The 22,808-nt window shown below is 35.8% G+C and overlaps 1 protein-coding gene across 2 annotated transcripts in view; it reads left to right on the forward strand.

The window, feature by feature from the left end:
• Positions 1 to 22,808, forward strand: part of LOC149076170 (eukaryotic translation initiation factor 4 gamma 3-like) — a 45,977-nt gene that overhangs the window by 13,633 nt on the left and 9,536 nt on the right. For both annotated transcript variants that reach the window (XM_089243716.1, XM_089243717.1), the window contains exons 5-13: positions 246 to 371; positions 8,648 to 8,778; positions 9,276 to 9,335; positions 10,049 to 10,206; positions 14,747 to 14,841; positions 20,307 to 20,479; positions 20,758 to 20,962; positions 21,108 to 21,206; positions 22,569 to 22,700. In XM_089243716.1, the coding sequence (XP_089099842.1) occupies positions 246 to 371; positions 8,648 to 8,778; positions 9,276 to 9,335; positions 10,049 to 10,206; positions 14,747 to 14,841; positions 20,307 to 20,479; positions 20,758 to 20,962; positions 21,108 to 21,206; positions 22,569 to 22,700 (1,179 nt within the window). The remainder of the gene's footprint in view (positions 1 to 245; positions 372 to 8,647; positions 8,779 to 9,275; positions 9,336 to 10,048; positions 10,207 to 14,746; positions 14,842 to 20,306; positions 20,480 to 20,757; positions 20,963 to 21,107; positions 21,207 to 22,568; positions 22,701 to 22,808) is intronic.

Here is a 22,808-nt window from a genome sequence, read left to right on the forward strand (position 1 = left end):
ACGGATATAACATAGGAATCTATGGGTTCGCTTGAGTTGGAGAGCGATGACAGATCAATTTCTCTGAAGAAGGAGGAGATGGAACAAAAAGTTTAGCAAACTATGCCCTGTAGTTAAACTGCTGCCTTTCAATACAATAATCCTTCCATTACTATATTTCTTCTTGATCCATAGAGTATTGTTATATCAAAGTTTGACCTTATTTGAATCCTTCAGATTTTTTAGATGTTTTATTTTTCCCATAGGCTCAGATTCATAGACTGAGAGACACTGTTGTACGGGCTCCCATGCCACCGCCATCTATGCAATCAAGAAATTTCGCAGATCATATCTTGCCACCTTTTGCTAGATCAGGACCGCAAAGACTACCAGTATGTGTATATCCCAGCTTAATAAAATGTGTACGTCCTTGTGTTAGCCTTATATCGGTAAAACTTTGCGTTTTTCTGATATTCTCTTTGTGTATGTTTGCTAACTCTGTTTCTTAAATTTCTGTCTTCATAATATTTCCTTGATTGTATTTGGAAAAGAATTTAATTCTGTAAAGAACTGATGTGTTATTTCTTGCTATCAATTTGTCAGACAACTAACGTAAACAGGAAACATAACTCTGAATAAATGTCGTTATGGTAAAATAATATTTACCTTAAATGACTTTTCTGTAGTATTCAATAAGTAGACATGAAATGTGTGAACAAAAATGGATCCTCTCCGTACCATGAAAAAAAATATCTGAAAGTGTTTTTCCTCTGTCGGGCACAATATTTCACATATGTGCAATGCTAAGAAAAATGACCAAGTGATAAGCACAATTGTTTGATTCTTCCATGTATGTTTCTCTTCCTCATGCTTCATGAGCTATTCGTGATGTACAGCCTGAATCCCAAATTCAAATTTTATAAATTCTATAGATGCATAAACTCAATCATGAAGTTTTTACTCAAAGTACTGCGTGTGTACTTTTCTGTAAATTTAGACTTGTTACGCGTTGGAGGCGCGACGTCGTTCGGTAGGCTAGCTCACAAGTTGAATACAGCGATTGTTAATTATTTACATGTTTTATTTACAATTTATACAATCATTATAACTTTAACGGCAGGAGCGTGTGGCAGACGTACGGAGAAGCCGAATGCAAAACAAACAATAATAATAGTCCGCTTTGACTACATAAAAATAGACATGTTGCCACACTCACATAAATAATAATAATAAAGAAAATAATAATAAACATAGTTGGAAAAGGGTCGCTACAGACTCTTGATGTGGCATGAAAATATTTCTCCTTTTGTACCCTTTTTTTTTTCCATGGGGAAAAAAATGTTTTTTGATGTTATCCAAGCAATAATTTTGTATTTTTGAAATACAAAGAATGAAAATTTAAATATGACTGAAATGAAAAGGGTTTTTACTTATAACTTTTATTATTAGATTAAGTAAATTCAACTCGCCTTACACACTTTTGTCTACCACGATTATTTTGGAGAACCAATTTATTGTATTCAAAGTGAGGGGCACCTGTATTGTACATACTGGTTAACAGTTACTGCATTATGTGTGTGTTGCTTCTGTTCCCCCACACCCACCAGATTATCCTGGTGGTCCAAGAGCTGGTTTTCTTATTTTAGTAACTGGAATTCACTGAAAAGGGTTTGATTTGTTATAATTTTTCTTGGAAAACTATATGAAATTCAATTCTTTCCAAGTACAATCTCTTGCTTGGATGAATGCATTGTATTGTTGCTTTGTGTGTTGTACTGATAACGTTCTATTAACACTAACCCTGTCGACATGTACATATATTAGGGTGGAACGAAAAAGGGTGTTTTTTCACTTTTTTTGGAAATTGATGTTGCCTTAGTATTCAAAAGATGCCTTTCAAGGTTTTAAGACGTTATACCAAAATCTAGGAAAATATTTTAATATCTTGAGGTTCCTCACGGACCCTAAAGGTCGAGTAAAAAGACAAATAAAAATCTATGTAAACATTATACGGGGTGATTATAAAAAAACTATCCCGACATATGGGCCCCTAACTATCATACCATTCACAGAAACTGAATGAAATTTTGGCATAAGGTATTTTGAGGTATGCGCTCAAGAATGATATGGAAAACAACAGTGTCACTCTAACAGTTACGGTTACAGTGAGAAAATTTCGAAAATATCAAATGGCAACACCAAGTTTTTTGTATTCTAATGTGATCTCCATTGTGAAAAACCCTAAATAGCGTTCGAACGGCAACTGTAGCATGAAAATCACCGGCGGTAGATAGGCTAAAAGTGAGGACAACCAATAAGGACAGAGAGACAGGCAGCATAAAATAAAGCATTTTATTGTGTTTCACAAATTTTCCACATGACCTCCTTCACACACGATGACACTTTGCATGCGGCGGATGGTGGATAGCACTGCAGCACGTACCATGGCAATAGGAATCTCTTGAATCGCAGTTCTGATGGCATCTTTCAAATCAGATGCAGTTTGCGGACGAAACTGATACACTTTGGATTTCAGATATCCCCACAGCCGGAAATCCATTGGTGTGAGATCAGGAGACCTTGGTGGCCACGGAAACGGGAAATGACGAGAGATAACTCTGTCACCAAACTGTTGACTTAAGACACGTTTGACTGAAGACCCTACATGTGGAGGAGCGCCATCTTGCGTCCACACAACTTCAGATAGAGCATTTTGCCGTTGCAATGCGGGAATCGCGTAACGAGTTAACATGTCTAGATAGCGAGCACTCGTTACTGTACATGTTTGCAGATCACCGGCAGTAACCTCTTCAAAAAAGTAAGGGCCGAGGATGATCGTACTCGTTATACCACACCACACAGTCACTTTTTCCTCGTGTAATGGACGTGCAAGCACATCATGTGGATTATTGTCTGCCCAGTGCACACAATTTTTCGAATTCACGTTACCAATTAACGAGAAATGCTCCTCATCTGTCCACAGAATGCGTAAAGGCCAGCTGCTATCTTCATCGTACCGGATAAGGAATTGATTCGCGAAATCCAGCCGTAATTGATAGTCTCCCGCTTCCAACATCTGGACACGCTGGAATCGATACGGAAACATGTTTAGAACAGAGCGCAGAATCTTGCGGACAGTTGAATTCGGCAGATTCAGAACACGTGAAACACCGCGTGCACTTACGGGACGAACTGTGCTTATCGTCTGATGAACTTCTGCAACAGCTTCCACGGGAACGGAAGGTCGTCCAGACAGAGGTCGATCGCATGTGCATCCAGTTTCTTCAAATTTATGAATCAAGTCCCGTACAGCTTTGACAGTGCACGGGCCTCGCCGTAATCCATGGTTTCTGCGGTAAACACGCCAGGCGATTTAGAAGCAGTAAAAAAGGACTTTCATTTTGAAGTCTTGCTGGCTAAAAACTCCTTGTAGATTTTTTTTTCTTTGAATCATTTTTATGAGTTTTAACATTTTTATCATTTTTATGAGTTTTAACATTTTTATCATTTATGAGTTTTAACATTTTTATAATTTATGAGTTTTAACATTTTTATCATTTTTATGAGTTTTAACATTTTTATCATTTATGAGTTTTAACATTTTTATCATTTTTATGAGTTTTAACATTTTTATAATTTTTATGAATTTTAACATTTTTATAATTTTTATGAGTTTTAACATTTTTATAATTTTTATGAGTTTTAACATTTTTATAACTTTTATGAGTTTTAACATTTTTTCATGTTATTTATCCCTTTTTTTATAAAAGTATTATTATTTTATTGAATACACACATGCTTCTGAGAAAATTGGTGCGAGAAAGAATAAAAAGTTAAAATGTCATGTCCACTCTTTAGTTGACACCAGTCATATCGGTTACAGTAGTTCATTTTTAGCCTTTTCTTATTCTCATCACTATTCGAAAAAACATGCCTCTCGTGGTAACAATGTCTGCTAAGGAACGTAAAATTCATGAAAAAAAAACTCGAATAAACATACAGATATAATATTTTATAGTACGTAAGCCGGAGTAACTTCCCGGATTGATAAACATTAGAAATCTTTTCAGCAGACATGTAAGAAACATTGATATTTCATAAAACGGCAGGAAATGAATATTTTCTTAAGTTATGAAAATTTTATTCACTGAGACATGTCAGAGACACGGTTTTCATACTCAATTCAACGTAAATACAGTTTAACACTAGAAATACTACGTTGATTTTTCATAATGAAGCATATTAATTGCTGAAATTCCGCTAGCATTTGTCACTTCCAGTGGAGATTGTTATGTTGAATTGTCAAAATTCATCATAACATTACATTAACTTAATCTTAAAATAGTTTTAATTGTAGAGAAAAGAAAAGATTATTATATTGAATAGATTTTTGCCTTATGTTTTATTTGTACAACGGAATCTTGCATAATTAATCATTTGATTATACCTATATTTAATTGTATATATTATGGTACATATAATAATAATAATAGTGGAAAGCAAAATCTATTCAATAGAAAGTTTAGGCCTTAAGATACAGTTGTACACGGTACTGCTGCCTTGGGGCCCCAGATGAGAAACACGGATCGAATTACAAAGGGTTGTAAGAGAATGAAGGAGATGGTCATCGAGCCATATAAGGTAATGTTTGTTTTTCAGGGGGTGTGATTAAGGGTCCTTGGCGAGAAGAATTTCTCCGAAGGTCTTAACGGTCCCCTTAAGATTTTCCCCTTTCTCTGTTTTGTACCTCAATTCCCCCCTCTCTCTCCCTTCTCCGCCAACGCTAAATTAAAACGCCGAATAATTCCCTTCAGGACCTGTACTCAGTACATTTTCATATAGTTTTGAATCACCAAGGGGCCTTTTTAACATACCCTCTGGGAAAATTCGCGCTAGTCTCTTGAGATAATTTCTACGCTACTGTCGGAGGAGAGTTTTTGCTCTTGCTTGTAATTGAAGCTTGCCTCAAAGATGAAAACTCTCGATACCTTTCTTACTATGAGCGAGTTATATATGTTCGCTCGCTGGTGATTTGAACTTACTACGTGCCTCGTTGAAAATAATTACGCTGCCAGAAATGTAGTATTCACGACTCCTGTGACCTCGAGTAAATCGCGTGCGTCTACCGCTATGTGCTAAATAACGATTGTACGAAAGAGCAGAAATCATATGGATGGAGGGTCTGGATCAATGGCCATTCCAGCAATTACTATGATAGAGGAAAAGAGAACGGCTTCGCCTTCCAAAAGGCCGATAGTAGCCAGTCGGTGAGTGCCCCTACCAACCTGTTCCTGAGAGGTGCTCTTAACAACAGGAGTGCTCCTACGAACCTGCTTCTGAAAGGTGTTCCTAACAGCAGGAAGGATTCCTAGCCGCCAGTGACCTGCAGAATACGTGGGTAAATAAATTCCGTCTTCATTATGGACAAACCTCCATGTTCACCTCTTCGAGCTTCAACCGTAGTCTGCATAAATAGACAGAACGATAATATGTAAGTTTTTTATTTAAATCATTGTAAAGCAATGTTTTTTTTTTTGTCTCGGAAAATCTAACCTTCATTTGGTAGATGTTTACATTTATCTGTACAACCTTTTTAATTGTTAAAAGGTAGCTACCTACACCATTATTTTCTATTGTTAAAATTAAATATTTTCTTTTTCCTTAAAATTTGACTCTGATTTACTTGTTCATGAAAGTGTTGTGTTGTTTTCCTTCATCTTATGGATTGCTTAACCCCTTGTCTTGATCCTGTAATATTTATTCGAACCTGGGTGAATGGATTCCAATTTTGAATCAAAGTAAAATATAAATTAAAGAAGAAAAGGATCAAGACAAGATCGTGATAAGTACAGAGCTATGCAAGACGTGCCAAAGGATAGCGCTGTGACGGCCCAGAGAAAATTTTTTAGCCGTGAAGAGGCCGGTAAAGCCTTGATCGGGATCATCGTTGTGTCCGTGATTATAATTATCACTTTATCTAGCCTTGCATTGAATGTGCACGACGACCCCAGCTTCAAATTTAGAGGAAAACTGTTCTCGTTCCCAACCTCTTGGTGATGGTGTTTTTTTCACGAAATGTAATACAATTTATGACATTCGTGTTTTTGTCAATAACACACCGACGATAAAAGGAATTAATTTAAATTCCAGACAAATGTATAAACTTATCGAGCATGCGATCGATATCTTGATATGAATAAATATTTGAACTGAATAAACTTGTAGTCTGTCTTATTTTTTGAACTACGCGTGAAATTTATTCACATGACATTTTAATTAAAAATATATATATATATTACTTAAGAAATGTAAAATCTTCAAACGACAAAATAAAAAATTTTAAGTAAATAAAAATCGAATGATTACAAATAAAATACAAATAAAATAACGAAGATAATGAAAAAACGATATATAGATGAATAGTAACGATAAAAACATAAGGAAAATAAAATGTTGGTACAAAGATAATAAAAATCAAATAGATAAACGATGAAACATTAAAAAATAAAATTTTGAATGATTGAAAAATAAACGAAATGAAAATAATATGATGACACTAAGGTAATAAAAATCAATATTTTTGAATAAAAGTTTGAGTAATTAATAAAGTAAAACATGTAGAATAAGTTGGATAAAATAAAGTGAAATAAATAAATTTTTAAGTGTTTGAAGTGAATAAAAAAATAAAATAAAATAAAAGTGATAAAATGAAATAAAATAAAAGCCATGAATAAAGTGACATAATGAAAAAACTAAAATAGAAATAAAATAATAAAGTGCGGGAAAACACAATATCTTTCTTATTTATGTGGTATAAGAAGTGATGTCTAAAGAATAAGCTTTTTAAGGGTGTTGTTACAAATCTCGTTTCGTTATGGAAGGAAATATAGAAATGTTGACAATGAAAACTTGTGTGTGTGTTTTTTTTGTGCATATTTTTGGTATCTAATCTCTTAAAGATCCAAAGACGATGTGTAAAAATAATAACGCTTGGAAAGTGAGCGTTTTTTTGGATCATGTTTGATTAACTTGGATATTTTTTTTTATAAAAAAGCTCTTCTCGAAGCAGCATAATTTGAACACTAGTGGTTAATAAGCATCATCATCAACCACAAACGAACTATAGCTTTTCAAACTTGAGGATTGAAAACAGCTAGAGAAAAATCTTGGTTAGTTTGGTGCCAAAATTGACATTTTCACCGTAATTTGGCGACTTAATTTTTTCTCTTTTAAATTCATTTCTAATACAACTTCATGTCCAAAGAGAAAATCGGGACGACATTTGATAAAATTTTTTATATAACGACATAGTGAATAATTTTAACGGAAGTTAAATATCGGTAGTGCTGCCATCTAGTATCGTCATCAACGTGGGTCACGTGATCGACCATTCTGAGAAAATTTTTTAAAATTTATTTAAAAAAAGGTTTGTGGAAGATAATTGAAAAACAGTAGATATGGTTCACAATATTCGCCCTTTTCACCAATAACTCCGTGGACGATCGTCGATCATAGGCACATCAAAATTAGGTATGGCGTTTTTTTAATATGCTTATTTAATATACGTACTATTATTTTTATATACTTATTTTATAAGGCAATTGTTTAGCAAGTCTATTTGGTTCAGTGGTTAGCACACTAGCCTGGAGAACGAAAGACCTCATCAACTGTCATGGGTATCGAATCCCGATAGGTCAGTGAAATAGTTTTTTTCCAAATAAATAAGACCAACTGCCATTTTGAAAATAAATCCGACGGACGACAAATAGTATGGTGCGAAATCCGGCTAAAAAAGGAAGTCGGTCAAAAACGCGCGAAAAAATCTGGAACATTTCCGGTGGCGCCATCTAGCGGTGGAAATGTGTGTAAATCTCGGTAAAGCTACGCCAAGACTACTACTATAATACATTTTTAATTGATTTATATTTACCATATTGCTGTCGGAACCTGATGATTTTTTAAAATCCTTTTTAACCAGCGTTCTGACCAGCTTTCACAAACTTTGAAAAATATCGACAAATTATTTATAGAGAGCTCTGAACATTGTTTTTATTATTGTTTAATGTATGAGGGGGTTTTGTGTTGATATTTTAAGTAGTTGTATCCTATCCACTTTAGGATTCGGTCTTGCATAATTATCTAGTTAATCTGTTTCACCTTCGATCAGAAATTAATTGAGAAATCTATTTTCAAATCAAATTTGGTATGTAGTTCTCTGACTGGGGGTAGTCAAACCATATTCCATTTATGGTTACGTTTACAGTAAAGGAAGAGGTAGAGAACACAAACTTGTCTGCAGAATATATTGTCTGATATGTACTTGTGTATAAGTACAGTGATTTTGTTCAAAAATTCGTTCTTAAAAATTCAACTAGAATGTATGGGCAGTTACATGTACAGCAAAACCATTATTTTCGGAAGTTTTGAAGACCAGACCCATTTTGGATGGTAAATATTTCGGTAGGAAAAGACATTGCTAGCATTGTAGGAGCTAGCTTATTTTATTCATACATTAAAATTTTCTACACAAACTATTTGAATTTTTTTTCATTTGGTGATTATTTGCTCTAGTAACACTGACCATTGAGCTCTATTAAATGTTTTCTAGTTTCTTTTCTAATGCAACATTGGATTTTATAATTTTATTTTTGTTTTGTGCATTTTGTAGCCATCCGAAGTAGATAATATTCAATTGGGTTCTCGTTCTGGGAGAGGATTTTCAAATTGGGGCCGAGGCAGTGGAGGAGGTAAAGTTTTACCTCCTACAGAAAACAAACCATCAACTGCTCATGTGAACAGGTTAGTAATATTTGACATGAATGTCGCTCTCCACTTGTTAATACAAGATATACAGAAGACTGGATGTTGTGAAGATATTTAGTATTTGAGATGTTAATTTTTTTTTTTTTTTTTTTTTTTTTTTTTTAAACGAAGGAAAAAATAAAAGAAATATATACGCTCTAGCGAAGGAAAATCTCTATCTCCTCTGTAGCTTAGTGGTTAGAGCACTCGTCCGGCAATCGAGGGACCCGGGTTCGACTCCCGGTAGAGGCAGAGATGAGTTTTTTCCTTCCTTATTAAAAAAAAAAAAAAATTAACATCTCAAATACTAAATATCTTCACAACATCCAGTCTTCTGTATATCTGGTAGTAATATTTATTCTCGGCAGCAAGGTTTCTTGAATGTTGATTTACTTTTCGATTTCAGATTTTGGAATGTATCATAAATGTGAATATTATTAATCAGAAGTCACATTTAAGTTCTTTTTATTGAAACCATTTTTTTTTCCATCTAGATTTTCTGCATTAGAGGCACTATCATATCCTTCTTATGAAGCAAGAAGAAGCTCTCAAAGGTAAGATTTGAAATGGTATTTTTATTAATAAAAGATTTAATGAACGTGTCTAATACGGCAAACATCCTGCATAATGATAATCACCCATATAACAATATTAGTCTTCAGTTATGATATATGTCACGTAAAGGGGATACATTGCATTTATCAAGATAAATCCTGGATATTGATACTTAGATTTTCAAAGAAATGCAATGGAATTTTCTTTATATGAAATAAGAGGCTGATCCCCCTCCCCTTTTGGATATATAACTATTGCAGACGTTGTTACTTCCTTGGAAATGTTTTTCAAAAAACAAAAAAGATAAGAGATTGAATTGCTATATTGTTTGTCATTATGAGTGTCATAATGCAACGGTTTAGCTGCGGGGGGGGGGGGGGTATTGTAATCATTAGGGCATTTATTGTGAAAATATTTTTCCTTGTTAATTCTAAAAATCTAGTGCCGACTTGTTGCTAAAATCTAATCAGCCAAGTTTGGTGTTGAAAAGACGATTCACTTTGAACTGCATGTGCGGCATGAATGCTGTGATACCTTTAAAAAATGGTGAGAGTAATTCATAAAGACTTCACGCTTGATCCACAATGTTGACAGCAAATGAACAGAATTTAGATTAGTGGAGCGAGGACAAATTTTGTGTTCAACTGTAGCAGTCAAGTAGGGGGTTGTGTTTCAACTAGGCATTGATCCAAATTCTTTTTATCTGTTCTAGGTCCGCAGCATCAAGTAGAGAGTCACCCTCAGTTTCTAAAGAAAGGGAGAACCTCCTAGAGACTGTTAATAAGTTAAGTCATGTAGCTCAGCAAGAACTAAAATCCCTCGAACAAAAAGTTCCTGACGTACAGAATATTAATGGCAAAGATATCTCGGGTAATTGTTGAAACTTTTTTGTTTTAATTGCAAGAATTTAAAACTCAACAAAAAGTAAAATTCTACTGAGATAACCTCAATACTTCCATGTAATGATATCACCTGTGAAGATTATGGTGTAAATAACATTACTGTTTGGTCTGGGAGATAGATATCCTAAAGTAATAATGTGAGTTATGTTGGATTCATTCTACAACAATCAATCCCTTATAGCAATTTTCTCAGGTCCCTTGAAAATCCTTGTACACTATCTACCAATAAGTATTTGGACACCTGTGATAGAAAAGAAAAACTAACTTTATTCAAAATCAATAGTTGGTAGAGCCTCCACGAGAGGCAATTACAGCGTGAACCCTCCGGGGCATACTTTCCACAAGTCCTTGTGTGGCGGCTAGTGGTATTTTCTTCCACTCGGCTTGGAGAAGACATGTCAGTTCCTTCACCGAACGGGTAGGGCACCCCTTAATTCGGCGATCCAACTCGTCCCAGAGGTTCTCGATAGGGTTCAGGTCTGGGCTCTGGGCAGGCCAGTCCATTCGATGAACCCCATTGGCACCATATTAAGCCTTGGTTAACCTCGCAGTATGACAGCTGGCATTGTCGTCCTGGAAGTAACAGGGGTCCACCCCGTAAAACTGACACAACGTAGGAAGCATATTGTCATCCAAAATAGTGCAGTAGGCATCGGCGTTGAGCTTACCATGAATGGGGACCAAGGGTTCCAGTCCATACTAGGAGAAACACCCCCAGACCATAATTCCACCTCCGCCGAACTTGACTGTTGGCACAATGCATTCTGACAGGAGACGTTCTCCAGGCAGACGCCAGACCCAGACCCTGCCATCCGAACGGTAGAGGGTGAACCTTGATTCGTCGCTCCAAAGAACCCGTTTCCACTGATCTACGGTCCGATTTCGATGTGCTTTGCACCACATTAACCGAGCAACGCGGTTGGACTTTGTGATCAAAGGCATATGGGCAGCAGCACGACCATGAAAACCAATCAGATGTGTTTCCTTACGGATGGTATTCATTGAAACAATACTCCCGGATGCCTGTTGAAACTCCTCGCGGATGAGGGCCATCGGTTGCGTGCGGTTCTTCCGAATTTCTCTGGACAGCACCCGTCGGTCTCTATCTCCCAGTTTCGTTGGTCTGCCGACTCGGGGCAAATTCCGACAATCACAGCTCACCTTCCACTTCTTAATCACATAGGCCACTGTCGATTTTGGGTACTTCAGCTCGCTAGATATGTCCCTTAAGGATCGGTCATTTTTGTGATACCCGATAATTATACCTTTCTCGAAATCAGAGAGCTCCGAACTGCGCGGCATCTTGCATGCGACTAATGCCGATGTTGTTTCCTACACGATATATACCGGCGGAGGGCGTGACGTATCTCAGGACCGCAGATATCGTCATTTGCATAGGTGTCCAAATACTTATTGGTAGATAGTGTATAAAGACTTAACTGTAAAGACTTATTTTTTGTCTTGTCAGTATTTCTGTTCTGAATATTGAGGACATAAAACTTCAGTGTCTTTTTTTCTGAATTCTACCCTCAATACTCTGCCAAGAAGGATTGCAATATTAGTATTTATTGAACACATTAAATGTATAATAAATATTCTTCAATTTTCAAACTTCGATTAGGCTTTTAGAGTATTCTTGATGGATCTATTTTGAAATATGTGGCTTATGGTTTTATGAAAAGAGATGAATTAATTTAATAGTGTCAAAAATTTGTTTCGAATGCATGGTGGCCAGCGAAAATGAAATTGCAATTCACTGTTTGCTGCTAATAAACAATGAATTGTTGTTGAATCCAAGTGATAATTGATAATATTACTAATTATCACTTGGTGACTAGCTTAAAATCTTATTTGATTTATAATTAAAAAGGCACACTTTCAAGTCTCGTTTGATTTGATAAATATCTTCCTGTTCAGAGGGGGTTTGACACTCTCCTCAGAATCGGGTGACATTTTTTTTTTAAATGAAACAGCAACAAGAGATGACGGTAGAGCTATGGCAGTAAGCCTTCCCACAACTAATCCCCATCTAATTAACCCAGACTGTTAAACAGTGACGGTTAAGCAACAAAAGTTATAGTTTTCTTTTTTTTTAAATTAAGACTAAATCAAGGACATCCTGTGCTATTGAATATGGTGTCGTTAGAAGGTGTTTCTTCCCTTGAATTTAATATCAAGAAATTATTTTGATATTAAAATTCTGATATGTTAAAATCTATCTATATATATAAAATTGATTTTCTGTGTGTCTGTGTGTGTGTGTGTATGTATGTTCTCTATACAAATCTACAATTTTAGGTTAAATCCGATGTGTTAATCCGATCGTCGCCAAATTTTGCATATATACCAAATGGGACCCAACTTAAACGATAGGCTACTTTAAAATTTTGTCAGGGTAGGGCAAGTGCCCCAAATGGGCAAAAAACTGTCGGGCAACAATGGTTTTCGGGCCTCAACAATCACTTTCCGAACGTTTACTTTGGTTACCGTGGTTCCCTAGCAATGCGTTTCAGACGTGTATATGCCTTTACAACGGTTTGTCACTTCTTTAATCCTGTTAGTATATGTATAATAGTTTATGCCTTTATAATGGTTTGCCACATTTTCAATATACTCTCAGTAATGAGGCTTTTTGAATAGACGTCATAATCATCATCAGCATCGCTTTGAGAGTCAGGAAAAGGGTGATCCTCATAGAAATCAGTGCTAAAATTGTCGATTTTACTGTAGAAATGCGGAAATTAGTGGGATTTTCCACCCCATCAATAATTTTAAAAATTGTATTGAATCCTCGATTTTTGAAATATTCAGTTCGCTTAGAGATATACGAAGCCCAGGAGATTAAATATGAAGTAATTAGCCAAACCTATTCTTTTGAGTTGGATATTCGAGCAATATCATTGATTTCATTTATATCTTCTCAAGTATGAAAATGAATGTCTCCATATTGTCTCTTTTGATATTTATTTGCATAAATTCATGTGGGTTAGGATATTTTAAAATTAGTTATGAGCCCGTGAAAAGTGCATCGAAAAAATTCCACAGCTTTAACTAAGGTTTTTTGGAAGCTGGAACAGACAGATGGATAACTTGAAGTTCAGGGGGGGGGGGGGGATCGAAATACCTAGCGCCCCTTAAAAAAAGAAAAATATATATTTATTTGTACGTTTCTGTGTAAATCTATATTTGTTTATTTCATGAATCGCGCAGGTCGCCATATTGGTTAACTTGGACACGGTTTGTATGTCCCTCAAGAAAAAGAGAGGGAGATATCACGTGATCCAAAAAAGCCTCATTGAAGAAAACCCGGGCAGCGCCGGGTATTATAGCTAGTCTATCTATCTATCTTCTATATATATAAAATTGATTTTCTGTGTGTCTGTGTGTATGTGTGTGTATGTTCTCTATACAAATCTACAATTTTAGATCGATCGTCGCCAAATTTTGCATATATACCAAATGGGACCCGACTTGAACGATAGGCTACTTTAAAATTTCGCCAGCTCAGGGCAAATGCCCCAAATGGGCAAAAAACTGTCCGGCAACAATGATTTTTGGGCCTCAACAATCACTTTCCGAGCGTTTACTTTGGTTACCGTGGTTCCCTAGCGATGAGTTTCAGACGTGTTTATGTCTTTACAATGGTTTGTCACTTCTTTAATGCTGCCAGTTATGTATAATAGTTTATGCCTTTATAATGGTTTGCCACATTTTCAATACTCTCAGTAATGAGGCTTTTTGAATAGACGTCATAATCATTATCAGCATCGCTTTGAGGGTCAGGAAAAGGGTGATCCTCATAGAAATCAGTGTTAAAATTGCCAATTTTACTGTAGAAATGCGGAAATTTAGTGGGGCTTTCCACTACATCAATAATTTTAAAAAAGTGTATTGAATTCTCAATTTTTGAAAGATTGAGTTCGCTTAGAGATACGAAGCCCAGAAAATTAAATACGAAATGAATAGACGGACCTACTTTTGAGTTGGATATTCATGCAATAACAGTGATTTTAACTTTCCATTTATATCTTCTCAAGCATATACACAATACAATGATGCATGAAAATTAATGGTTCAATATTCAACTGCATAAATTCATATAGTTTATAGGTTGTTTTAAAATTAATTATGGGCCCGTAAAGTGCATCGAAGAAATTCCACAGCTTTAACTAATCATTTTTGGAAGCTTAAACAGGCAGAGATGGATAACTTGAAGTTCAAAAAGGGAGGGGGGGGGGGAAATCGAACTAACTACCTAGCGCCCTTTAAAAAAGGAAAAAAATGTTTACTTCTACGTTTCTTTAAATCTAGATTTGTTTATTTCATGAGTCGCGCGGGAAGTTGCCATATTGGTTAACTTGGACACAGTTTGTATGTCCCTCAAAGAAAGAGGGAGATATCACGTGATCCAAAAAGCCTCATTGAAGAAAACCCGGGCAACGCCGGGTAATATAGGTAGTGGTATATATTTCTTTACTTTCATGCTTTTATTTTTCTATACCTTGCAGCAACAGTTCTGAAAGGTGAAACATTATCTAGGGATGATATTGAGAAAAAGATCAAACCTATCATAGATGAATTCATTCACAATAGTGATTTTGAAGTAAGTAATGATTAATTTTTATGAGATATTTTTATTCGTGCAGTCTTACATTTTTTACAGCAGGATCCTAATTTCATGTTTTGCACACATGCTGTCCTGTTTTTATGTAATTTATTAATCACTTAGTTTGTAATTATTTTTCGTAAATGTTACAGCAAAGTGTCTATTTTGGTTTATTCAATATTTCGACTTCCCCCCCCCCCCAAAACACATGGCCAGTCAACCATTTTTAAAAAATAGCTACTTAGAAAAACAATTAGATTACAAAAAAAAGGAAAAAAAGCAAGCTCTGACCCCTGAAATCTGAACTGCTGTATTTAGAACTCTGGGAGATATTTTCCAGATTCATTAGTAATGCTGCTGTGCATTGGATACATTAAGGGGACACAGGACTCGTGAAAGTCGAGAAATGCAGAACAATGTAGCATATGTTTAACAATTCATAAAATATTCCTTATTAACCCAATTTTTGCTCATTTTTGAGGGTCACATATAATGCGTGTGCAATTTGATGTGCATGCATCAAATTTGCAAAATATTTTTTTTGTTGGTTTTTGTTTTCAAGCAAAAGTTTAAATGCGTTTACACACCACCACTGCGTGCAATTTCATCTGCCCAAACTTGAATTTCTGCATAAAGAAAATTGTTTTGTGTCCCAAAATCTTTGTGGGTGGCATGCAGTTTAGACCCCTTCAGAAAGTCGTCAACTGTGGCACCTCGGAAACGTTTGTTTATTTTCGCTGTGGTTGCGTGCTTCAACTGGATTATTCTCCTTTCTCTGTCTGCTAGGGCTTCAATCCTGCTTAGTGAAATAGTATTGCCGTTTCCGGTTGTGGTGAAAACAGAGTTGATATTTTCAGTCCGCGCCGAACGAAGTTCGGCCTACAGGTGTAGTCACTGATAAAGTATTCGGAAAAGTTTTTTTTTTTTTTTTTTGCGTACATATTACATATATACTCGAAAATATATATTTGCAATGTACATTCTATTGTGGTATTCATTTAAAAAAAAATTAATATTCGGAGTTGAGGCGTCATAACAAAAGCAAAATCACATCTGTGGTTATAGCTGTCGGAATTTTACTACGTTCCCTCTTACATCTTATTTGCATATTCTCATGCACCTATGTTAGCGATTTGGCGAAACATTTTCTTCACTAACGCATTGTTGAACTACGTGTCATTTCACTTCCATCGTGCGTTGTTGCAGGATATTCTGCTCACAGTCGCATTTCACCACTGATTTTTCTAAATTCTTGACGGTGTTTAAATAAAGCTTCTGTTGGGCCGAGGCCTAGTAATATCAAACCCCGTGGAATTTATTTTACTGGTGATTTTAATTTCGTATTTTCCTGACTTCTTTTTTAAATTCGGTAATATGAGTTTACCACTCATTCAATTCCATGTGGGGGTTTTTTTTTTTAAATTTATAACGTGCATTTTGGATTATTTCACTTGTATGTGCCCCCAGGATTATTTCTATTATGGATTATTGCTGAGCGGTGGTGGATGGGAAAAAAAACAGGTGAGCGGTGAAAAAAAAGTTTTTTAATTTCCCTTTCTCCTTCGCGGGGTTACAGTAGACTCGGCACTGCTTGGCGTCTTAACTGCTTTTTCACCTTATTAATTTAACGACTTGATTCTGCATGGACCGAAACAACAAAGCTCAGGTCTCTTCAACCAGAACCTCCTAGAGATAGAAGGCTTCCGCACTCAGCTTGTGACATCAGTAAGCAGTCCATTTTCCCTCAGAATATTCAGGGGGAAAAAATTTCCTGCTCGTGCCTGACCTGACCTGACCTGAATAAAACGTTTTACGGCGGTTCCGCGGCACGTTCGCCGTTCTACCGCACTTAACAAGCGGGCCAATAGGGTGGCCTATAGTCCTGCTCGTGCCAGTACCATCGTTGTGAGGAAAAGAAATGATCGGGTTCAGAAGTGACGATTTCTGTGCCCCACATCCAATCACTACGCGGTATTAGTGAGCCAATCAGGAAGATTCTACGCCAAAATAAGAAGAAACGAAATAGGATGCTGTGTTTCAAAATGTGGCAAACTTGCTATCAAATCGATTCGTATTTCGGATTTGATTAAGGATGCTGAATGACGATTTGTCCATACACCATATCTGCTCATGTATAACCCTTATTAGCCTTGTTCCGACCATATTCATTGTATATAACCTTTTTTACCAACCATATATTCATTATTTATCTCATTTAATAAATGTTTTCTTATTTTCAATTGGTCGTGTTTCATTTGCGTATTGTTTTTTAAATAACCAACAAGACAATTTTTTAGACTAAACGCTTTATTTCTTGAATATTAATCGCACAGCAAAATTTTTCTTTACATATTGATAAACACCAAAATCATTCTCTTTTCTGTTTAGTTTCTCAACAATATTTTCTAAAGTTACATTTCTACTTCTCTGTATAACAAAGAACACAGCGTATTGTCCACAAACATTGGATGTAGGTGACTGTAAAGGAGTCGAGTTCCATAAAATTTATTTATTTACAATAACCCCAGAAGGCATGAAGTGCACTTATACTTTAGAGTAAAAATGTGTTTTTATATCTTCTTGTAAATGATTCAATTTCTTTTCCGTAAATCTCTGGTTTCTGTTCATACGAATCGAAAAATTCCAAGGTATCCTTGTCAGGAATTTTGACAGCCATCCAGTGAGAACCAGGTTCCGTATGCTTATCTGTGTTCACAACTAAAGACGCTGGATAGGATTTTATATGAGCAGGTAGCTTGTCACATGGAAACACACCTATGAAAACTACGGCGCTTCCCGCTCTAAAATTGTTTTTATTTGAGACGAATACATCTTTAGCTGCTGAAATCGTAAAGGATGTTTCGCGCCTGGTTTATCTCTATGACGTTTTCGAACTCTAGATAGGCAATGACTGAAACTGTCTGGGCAAGAGGAGCTTTAAACTTTGTTTCTAGTCGTAGATTACCATGTCCGATCAAATTGAAATAATCACCTTGGCAGAGATCAGCACTCAGATCAAAGGCATAGATCAATAGCCTTGTACCATATACCTTTGGGATACGTTACGAAGGATTCACTTCTAGAGAGAACAGTCTATGTTACGGTAAAAGCCCGAAGAGTGGTAAAACCTAGGTTTTATACCAAGTCGAGTTGGTAAAAGCCCGAAATACGCTTGAAAACGTATACATTTCGGGCTTCTGACATTTAGTAACTTTCATAAAAATTTGAAATCTTGTCATTTATCAATTACAATGATCCTGATGCTAATTAGGATCATAATTAACTAATTAGGCATTCAAAAATTCATGAAAATTACTAAAAATTCCAATTTTTATAATTTTCATAAATTTGAAAGTTTTTCATTTAGAATCTCAACGGTCCTGCTGCTAATTGGTCATTCAAATTCGTGAAAATTACTAGAAATGGCAATTTCATAATTTCCGTAAATTTCATGATGCACACAATTGAAAGCTCTCTTAATGTCGAGGGAGATAACGGCTGTGAGTAAATGTTCCTTCCTCCTATTCTCAATCTGTTCCATTAGATGATGAAGAGCATTGAGCGACCCATACGAAAATCAAATTGAAGAGGATGAAGGAGGCCGTCCCGCTCAACATAGTAGGAGAATCTTTGTATAAGAAGTTTTTCGAGCACCTTTCCCAAATTGGAGGTCAGCGTAATGGGACAAAGTATTTAAATCAGCGACTGAAATCTTTAAAGTGCATTCCATAAGAACTGAGAGTAAAATTATTTATTTTTTTTGCCTATAACTGTTTGTGAACCTCTTAAAGCTTTTCCCATCTTTTCTGAATTACCCTGTATTATTCGTAAGATCTCATGTTCCTCAAATAGTGGTTATGCAAGAGGGCTGTCCAGATGGTCGTTTTGGATTGGTATGGATGTACACACTTCTGGAAAAGGGCTTGCTAGATGTTGCTCTGCTATATCTTTTGGCATGGAGCTGGACTGCACTGGAAGTTGCATCTGCGTTCACCTGGGCCGAAGTACTGCCTTATAGTGCATGCATATGCCGTAGTAGCTTGCGTGCAGAGCCTATTCCAGGAGCTTGATTTTGTTTGCGTTACTGCTCGTTTGAAAAGTGCTCGAGCCCTTCGAAAGGAGACCATAGTGTCCCGGATATCCTGTCCAGTCCTCTTCAAACGGTTTAGTTTTCTCCCGATGGCCCGTACTTGTTTGAGTACTTGCCCGTACTTTTTTGTCGTTTGAGCTCCTCCGTCCACCATTTGATACCCTTAGGGTGTGAGTGGGTTGTTTTTACAATCTAAGATAGTATTGCACGGTTAATGTCTATTACTTCCATCAGTCTTGTAACATGCTGCTGTAGCTGGTTTTGATCGGTAATCTGTATCAGCTGCTCCTGAAATCTTTGAAGTACCGCTTGCATACTCCGTATAAAACGAATTAATCTTCTTTGTGTGCTGTGAAAACTTCTATGGTGTGGTTGGTAGAGAGTAAAGCCTTTTTAATATTGAGACATATTCTTTCTAATATTCAGACAGATCCTTCCTAATATTCAGACGATCCTTTCTAATATTCAGACAGATCCTTCCTAATATTCAGATGATCCTTTCTAATATCCAGACGATCCTTTCTAATATTCAGACGATCCTTTCTAATATTCAGACGATCCTTTCTAATATTCAGACGATCCTTTCTAATATTCAGACAGATACTTGTGCGTGCTCAAGACTTTTTAAAACCTTGACACTTAGACTTTTTTAAACCGAGCACACAACTCAGGTCTATCGTCATGGGCAATTTACTACCTAGCGAGTTGTGCTGGAAGCCGATCGCCGCCAAATTTTGCACATATACCAAACAGGACCGGAATTGAACCGTAGGCTACTTTAAACGTTCGTTAGAGCTGGGCAGGTGCCCGAAATGGGCAAAAAAATTGTCGGGCGACAATGGTTCCTGGGCCCCAACAGTCACTTTTGGAATGTTTACGCTCACTTATGCTGTCCACTCGTTCATTTTTTCTTTCATGAGTTCTTCGGAGGCTTTAGCCAAGGAGTTTTCAACACATTGCCCACTGGCCACATGTGGCCTTCGAAGCTTTTTGCTGAGGTCCATCAGCAAAAAATATAGTTACAGAATTTATGGAAATGCTTGGGAAAAACCCTTGATGAAGGAGAGAGAGTATTCGAGAGTATTCATCGAGGGAATTCCACCCATTCCCCAATTTTATTATGACGCCTAAACTATGAATATTAATTTTTAAAAAAATGAATACTACAGTTCAATGTACATTGCAAGAGAAGACAGTATAATCCAGTAGAAGCAGGCAAGCACAGCGAAGATAAACAAACGTTTCCGAGGTGCCACAGTTGGCGACTTTCTGAAGGGGTCTAAACTGCATGTGCGACCCTTTTAGTACAATATCCAATTGGACACTTGTATGTATGTTGGTAATATTTCAGTAATTTTTTTTTCTCCAACAGGAAGCAATTAGATGCATTACCGAGCTGGCTTCTCCAAGCACTATGTCAATGGTTATAACAGAAGCTATAAACCAAGTCCTTGAGCGATCTAGTCAAGCCAGATGTATGTTTGGCAAGTTACTAAACGATTTACTTACATCCAAAGTAATTACTATGGATCAGTGTAACAAAGGGTGAGTTTCCATTTACTGGTTGTACGATATGAGTATTGTGTGCATATCAAATGCTCTGGAATGTTGAAAAATTTAATAATTGACTTTTCATTACTTCGGTTTTTGTCAGTTATGTGTTAAAATGTTTTTTGCTTAAATTTATATCAACTTTTTTTTCAATGAAGATTTTGGATTAATCAATTTTAATCGCAACAAAATTCAATGGTAGTTCATATTTACTGGAATACTACTTTGCTCGCATTATAGTAAATTTAAAAATATCATGTTTATTCCTTTAGGTTTCATGTAGTATTAGAATTGGTGGATGAATATGCTTTGGACATTCCTAAAATATGGGAGTATCTGGGTGAAATAATGGAACCCATGACCGAGGGTAGTGCCACCAATCTGAATTGCCTGAAAGATCTTCTCCAGCCATGTATTCCGTTCATGTCTGCTGGAAGACTTGTCAGTGCTGTGTTGCACTGTGCTGTTTCAAAGCGTGTAAGTACATACTTGTCTAAAACTCCTAGATTGTTTAATATTATAAATGCTTAGTTTGTTTATTCTCTTACCTGTAAGCTTGACCTAAATCAGAATTTTGTTTATAAAAGAAAATCGTAAATTAATTTCAATGCATTTTCACTAGGGCACAATCAAAGTTGGTGAAATGTGGAGAGAATCCGGTTTGCAATGGAAACACTTTCTGCCAAATAAATCTGATGTTTCCAGTTTCATTGCTTCCAATGTGAGTAGAATGTTTTTGGGTGTATCAAAGTTTTCCTATGTCAGCATTTTAAAAGAAAATTTGACTAGTTGCATCATGTTATTGATGCTGTGCTTAATACTTTTATGAAGCTGCCAGTTTATAATTGATACAAAAATGCAGTGTGATGAAAACAGTTCATGTCCTTTGAATATTTTCCTAATAAGTTACATATTATACAGTTGAAGTCAGAATAATGAGCACAACTTATGATGAGAATCTCACTATAACAAATGATTTGTGAGTGATAGTCTCAGATAGCTTATGCTAAAGGTGCAAAAAATATTCGGTTATAGAGAGCTAAAAATAAACTTACGTTATCACGTCAACAAAATTCTTTAAAGAAAGTCAGTGATTCTTTTCCTGGAAGAACTGAACTATCACTTACCTTCGCACATGCTTTTCATAAATATTACTATGAGGTTGTGGAAATATATATATTTTCTGGATATTATGCCAAGGTGAACCGAGAAAGAAAGTTGCCTGGTATCCACTGGAAATCAAACCAAAGTCCCCATGTAAACTGAGCAAATGTGCTACCATATACACCTCTGGAGAAATGACCCTGTTTTCCTTGCCCAGTTTGCCAGAGAACTTATGTTCGATTCCCAGTTTAGACTAGGTGACTTTTCTCTCTAGGATCACCTAGAAATAATATCCAGAAAATATCTATTTCCTTTTTTGTAAGGCTGGGAAAAGCAGTCTTGCTCTTATTACTGTGAGTGTGAGGTACTTCTAATATAAAAGACACTCAAGAAAAGAAAGTCACATCCCTCCCCCTCATATTTTTTTGGCTTTTCTAATATACACATGGTATATGTGACAATTTTATTCCAGTTGAGTCTCACCAAATGACTGAGAGACCATAGTCACTGCCAGGGTTTGTTTGACTTGACCCTGCAGTTTAAAGTAATTTCAGAACAGCTGAATGAATCCTGCTAAAATATATAAATTATTCAAAAAGATAAAGCTGGCAGTGAGAATTTTATTTGTTCATGCCTTTTGAGATTATGAAATTCTATGCAAAAACTTCTTGAAGAATAAATTGTTACAAGACCAGAATTCATTCGTTAATATTAGAATTTGATCTAAAAAACTATTATATAATGCAGATATAGAAGGGATTTTCAATTTACAATAAATTTATAATTTGACAGGGGCAGAAAAATAAAATTTCCTTCATTCTTTTGACATGAAAACAAAGGTTTTTATGAAAATGATAGAAAAAAAAGATTGTGTTTAATTTTTCTTGAATGTTGATTAATGTGTTTTTGGGAAATCTTTGATTGCAAAACATTTCAGTCATGTCTCTGTTTCTGTGTTTTCTTTAATCTTTTCTAACAGAAATTGGATTTCACCATAATACCAGTGAAGTCTCAGCCACCGAATGAATTGTCCAGTCCTGAAGTAAAGAAGCAGATAGATTTTATGTTAAATTCAAATGAATCCAATGAAGCTCTGTATGATTGGATTGAGGTTAGTATCACTTCTGAAGCGTTCGTAATTTAATGCTGATCTGCATATGTTTAAATCTTTTTTACCTTGAAAGTGAAAAGTTTTGCTGTAGCATTTATATAGGGTGAT

The sequence above is a fragment of the Pholcus phalangioides genome, unplaced genomic scaffold, assembly GCF_987345545.1.
Source record: "Pholcus phalangioides strain wild (caught in Gottingen) unplaced genomic scaffold, Ppha-v1.0 ptg000015l_1, whole genome shotgun sequence".
NCBI classification, from domain to species: Eukaryota; Metazoa; Arthropoda; class Arachnida; order Araneae; family Pholcidae; genus Pholcus; species Pholcus phalangioides.